The sequence below is a fragment of the Engraulis encrasicolus genome, chromosome 22 (genome assembly GCF_034702125.1).
Source record: "Engraulis encrasicolus isolate BLACKSEA-1 chromosome 22, IST_EnEncr_1.0, whole genome shotgun sequence".
NCBI lineage: Eukaryota > Metazoa > Chordata > Actinopteri > Clupeiformes > Engraulidae > Engraulis > Engraulis encrasicolus.
The window spans coordinates 9,309,002-9,314,408 of NC_085878.1; the positions used below are offsets into that span (position 1 = coordinate 9,309,002).

Consider the following 5,407-nt stretch of genomic DNA (forward strand, 5'->3'; position numbering starts at 1 on the left):
ACAAATTTCTCGTAGACCACATACACATTTTTTCATGATGAAAATGAAAACATGTCTGAGCAACATACAGTAAGTTAGTTGTAGGGTACTAGTTGTAGGGTACTCAACCTATAGATGTTTACGATAGTCCAGGATTACAAATGGTGTTTCAAAGAATATTGAGTATGCTATGTTATATATATTAATTAGTAATATTTATCAATATTCTTTTTTCACAAACGTTTAGTGTTTACACATTCCAGGCGACCCCAAATTGGGTCCCGACCCAAGTGTTGAAAAACACTGGCTTACATAGACACAGAGTTGGCAGCTGCATAGTCATGCAGAGGTCAATTGAGAACAACACAGATTAAGTTTACAACACCGACAAAGCTTATTGGATACATACAAACAAACAAACACACACACACACACACACACACACACACACACAAAATAACAAAAACAGTAAAGCGGCGTACACACACAAAGCTAGCTTTTCGCTTGCTCGCCTACTCGCCACTCTTTCATGGAACGTTGCTGAAAGTTCCCGCGGCTTTAACTGCCAATGAACAGGCGAGAAGTACCGAACTCATTCCAATTGGTTACTCGCTTACTCGCCTCGCTCGAAGTTAAAATATTTTAATCTCAGGATCCGCCCACATCGCATCGCTTGTACAGTACTCGCCTACTCGCCTGCGAGTCTCGCTGGAACACATCGACATTCTATTGAGTTCATTCGCTGAGCGAGTAACTAGTAGCGACGTGTGTGTACAGCCCTTAAGAAGATCAGTCCTCTTTCTTCTCTCCCACTGTGTGCGTGCGTGTGTGTGTGCGTGTGTGTGTGTGTGTCACCTGGCTATCTCCCCCATCAGCTGTCCGGAGGGTCCCCAGGGGTCGTCATTGGTGGCCTCGCGAACCTTCGACTCGATCTCAGTGTAGTTCATCACAACGTTGGTCCTGGACACACACACACACACACACACACACACACACACACACACACACACACACACACACACACACACACACACACACACACACACACACAGTGTTAATACACATGCTCCTGATTTGAACACACACACAGACACATTACAGCTGATGTGTATCATCGTTGGTCCTGAACACACACACAGACACTCACGCAGCTGTAATACACATGCTCCTGATTTGAAGCACAGTTGCACACATGCAAACACATACAACTTAACACACACACACACACACACACACACACACACACACACACACACGGCCCTGGCTTTTTCTCTGGACTATGCAGTGACTTCTGACACTCGTGAACACTTTTTCACTTTTGAGTTTTTGGCTGCTCTGTGCCACTTAGAGTTGACACATGTAATGAATCACTGTTATGTTACCTCTCATCAGCACAGCAGCTGTGTGTGTGTGTGTGTGTGTGTGTGTGTGTGTGTGTGTGTGTGTGTGTGTGTGTGTGTGTGTGTGTGTGTGTGTGTGTGTGTGTGTGTGTGAGAGAGATAAGGAGAGAATGCAAGGCTGAATGAAAGAGTGAGCTATATTAATATATGTGTAATGATGTGTGTAATGTCTTGTGTGTTCTGTATTTTATGTATGTATGCTACTGGACACCTTAATTTCCCCTCTGGGTTAATATATCATACACCACTCTACTCTAGGGTCATTTCACGTGAAATCAGACACTTTGGGACCCGACCGACACTGATTTCAATCATACTTGCTGTGCCGGTTTAGTAGCAAAGTAGCACTCCAGAACTGCATTTGTGTGAATCTGACACCAATATTAAGAGAGAAACAGACTAGCGAAGGTTTACATATGAGGGTAGGACACTATGCATTCAGCCTTGATTATATCACTCAGTATAAGTCACAAAATATGTCCGTGGTGTTATTTGAAAGCTCTTTTCAGGCTCTACAAATTACACAAACAGCATGGACCACAACAACCCTCAGAATATGAATTATCATAAATTCAAAAAATTAAAAATTGAATATCAAAAAAACTTATATTTTAAAATGGCCAGTTCCTAGTGTAAACATAGCCTGCAATGTCATGAACAACACCTGAATGCTGGTGTTTGGTTCTTTCTTGGTTTGGTTCTTTCTTGGTCGGGTCCCAAAGTGTCTGATTTCATGTGAAATGACCCTCTACACCTTGAACACAACTGCTGTTCATACACACAAAAATCCCAACTAACACATACACGTCTGAAAACTTCAACACACACACACAGGCCTACAGGGGACATTCACACCAGCCCTCCACAAGGCTCCCCTTGCATCATATCACACACACACACACACACACACACACACACACACACACACACACACACACACACACGTGTAATTAGGGGTGGGCGGTAACCGCGGTATAATATCGTGTGCGGTATTTTTTCATCAATGATAGAGATTTTGTCTCATACCGTCTACCGCAATAGCGCATTGCGTCCTGTAGATGTAGAGTTATAGTTATAGATTAAAAGTTTAAAAATATGTTTTCAAATGATTTGAATGACAAGAATTCCCACATAGAAGATAAAACAATGTCTGACCAGTCATTTCCAAAAAATAAAATGCAAAAAAATTGTGTTTTGGTCATTTTGCCACAAAACGCTTAATTTTAACATTTTATACACAAATGTACAATGCCGTGATATATACCGTGATACATACCGTGGCTAAAATTATACCGAGGTATACATTTTTGGCCATACCGCCCACCCCTACGTGTAATAAACACCAACAACATTCACATTGTTGTGTTCAGCGTTCCAAGAACACTACTAAAACAAAAACACACCCAAATATTCAGAGTGCTTTGTACATGAGTGTGTGTGTAAGAGATGAAAGGAGATAGATTCACACACACACACACACACACACACACACACACACACACACACACACACACACACACACACACACACACACACACACACACAGGAATGAGAATGAAACCAGTTTTCCAGAGGGGACCGCTGTGACAAAAGCAAGCTGACAAAAGAAAAGGTGGGGTGAGAGGAAGGGTGTGTGTGAGCGAGAGAGAGAGAGAGAGATTGCGAATACCTGTAATAGGGCTAGAAGGGGTGTGTGTGTGTGTGTGTACTGTTTGAATGAATAGGTTGAGTGAGAGGGGCCCTACATACAAGGTGTGTGTGGGTGTGTGTGTGTGTGTGTGTGTGTGTGTGTGTGTGTGTGTGTGTGTGTGCGTGTGTGCGCTTGTTTTTGACTGACAGCTCCAGCTGTTACAGTGCATAGCTTGCACGTCTCTGTGTGTGGTCAGTGTGTGTGCGCACAATGAGGTATACGTCTGTAGTCAGCAGTAGTTTGTGTGAAACCACAAATCTCAGTAGCAAAACAACATACAAGAGTGTGTATCTGCCAGTGCATGCATTGGACAGTGTGTGTGTGTGTGTGTGTGTGTGTGTGTGTGTGTGTGTGTGTGTGTGTGTGTGTGTGTGTGTGTGTGTGTGTGTGTGTGTGTGTTTACCCCTGAATAGGCTTTAGACCAGTTTAACTTCTGTATTTATGTGAAGACACATAACTGCTACTTTAATATTGTTTGGGGTGCTGTACTGTTTTAAAAAAAATATTGGTCCTCCAAAATAAAGTGTATGTCTCAGTTACAAGAAGCCTACATGTTTCAGTGCCTATTCTTTCAGAATGTGACAATCTATGTACAATCTGATGACAAGGTAAAACCAACGGAAATCCTCATTGCAAAACAACCGCCGAATGAGTAAACAGTCCTGTACCAGCACACACTAGCAGTAGTAGCGGTACTGTCCTGGCAGAGTGAGATTTCACACCTGCACACAAATGCCAGGTTTAACACACACACACACACACACACACACACACGTCATTAATCCACCATTTCCTTCAACGCGGAAGTCAGATTAAAAAATGACCTGTCGGTGACCGGAGAACACGAAAGGCTTTGAGATTGCTGAGCGTGCTTTTGCCCCATCTAGTAAACATATATGCTACATGGCCAAAGCTTTTCTGCCAAGTTGGGCATGAGTTTGTTTTTTCCTACAGCAGTCGAAACCGCTGGTTAACAACAACTGGAGAGACCCGGAAGTATGCTAATTAGTCGTTTGACAGGTTAACATAGCCCCGGGCCATTTTTTTTAGAGAACATTCTTGTAGAAAAAGAAATAATCCTTTGAGTCCCTGACCTAAATTAACGGCCAACCGAACCAGTCTTGTCGGTCTGGAAAAAATGACCACGAAAAAGTTGTCTGTCTGCGCTGATGACATGTCATTGACCAACGAACCGCAGGCAGCAAGCTAATTTTACACAGCCTGTCATTACCCAGAGCACTGACGGCCTACAATGAAAATAAATGTAGCTATAACGAACTCGTGAAGCAAACGCGTGTGTTTTCTATTAAGTATACATACATTAAAGAGTACAGGAGACATGTCCCATTGTATACGGAGCATGATAACACTTAGTAGTGTCGATATAAAGTTTGTTGTGACAAGTACCTAGCTCGAAAGAGAGCAGGCTAGCTAATTTCCATACTTTGCAACCGTCACAATTTAGCAGATGTTAGCTCCACATTTATTCACTAATGTTGGCTAAACTAGAGAGATACTAGTCAACTTCACTACGTGTGTTATGGAAAACAACGTTTATCAACTTAGCAAGGTTACTTCTAAATGTTTGCGGTGTGGTAACACGAAAGGTAAAACTTTCTCCGTTTCCACAGTTAGCCACTTAGCTTAGCATAGCACCTGAGCAGCACAACACAGCGACGTGACGTCAGATACTGGGCTACGTGTCGTTCTCGAACAGGTATAAACTTCAGATCGCCCGAAAAACATGATGGAATTCAGCTCGTATACTCACGCTTTGTCGACCAACTCCCTCACTTTCCACATGTTCAACATTTTGCCACCGTTAGGAGAGGCTTTCCGCCACAGAACCGCTGTTTTTCCTCGCCTGTTATGCCCGGCTGTCTGGAGCTGGCAGGCAGGCTGTCAGCGAGAGAGAGGAAACCTTGAACTCGTCGAACTGGCTTGAGCGCTAGTGCCTCTCCTTCACCCTCCCTGCTGCTGCAGCTGGAGTGGAGTCGAGGGCCCACTGGGTTACCACGGAGACGCACCTCTCACGTCACTGCCGTACAGTAAGAAAGTCGTCAAGGTTTATGTAGTTTCGTCTCCCCCCGACCTCGAAAAAGTGAAAACTTTCCCCTTCCTCCCATAGATGTGAGTGACTATGCCTCCTCCTACCTGGCTATGTTGGTATCTTATTCCAGACTATGCTCCCTAAATAAGGTACACTCACTGACTATTCTGTAGCCTATCATTTGGGTACACCTATGACGTCTAAAGGGTTAAAAGGTCATCCGTTATCTCTGACACTTTTATTAGACATAGCTTATTGCTCTATGCCAGGGGTTCCCAAACTTAACCT

General features: G+C 43.5%; 1 protein-coding gene across 2 annotated transcripts in view; it reads right to left on the reverse strand.

Moving 5' to 3' along the window:
- Positions 1 to 5,154, reverse strand: part of LOC134438986 (clathrin interactor 1-like) — a 20,374-nt gene extending 15,220 nt beyond the window's left edge. Inside the window, exons 1-2 of one of the 2 annotated variants that reach the window (XM_063188756.1) lie at positions 4,841 to 5,154; positions 835 to 939 (exon numbers count right to left, since the gene is read on the reverse strand). In XM_063188756.1, the coding sequence (XP_063044826.1) occupies positions 835 to 939; positions 4,841 to 4,881 (146 nt within the window). In that variant the 5' untranslated portion in view covers positions 4,882 to 5,154. The remainder of the gene's footprint in view (positions 1 to 834; positions 940 to 4,840) is intronic. The other variant, XM_063188755.1, reaches the window with a different exon arrangement.
- Between the last annotated feature and the right edge of the window lie 253 nt (positions 5,155 to 5,407).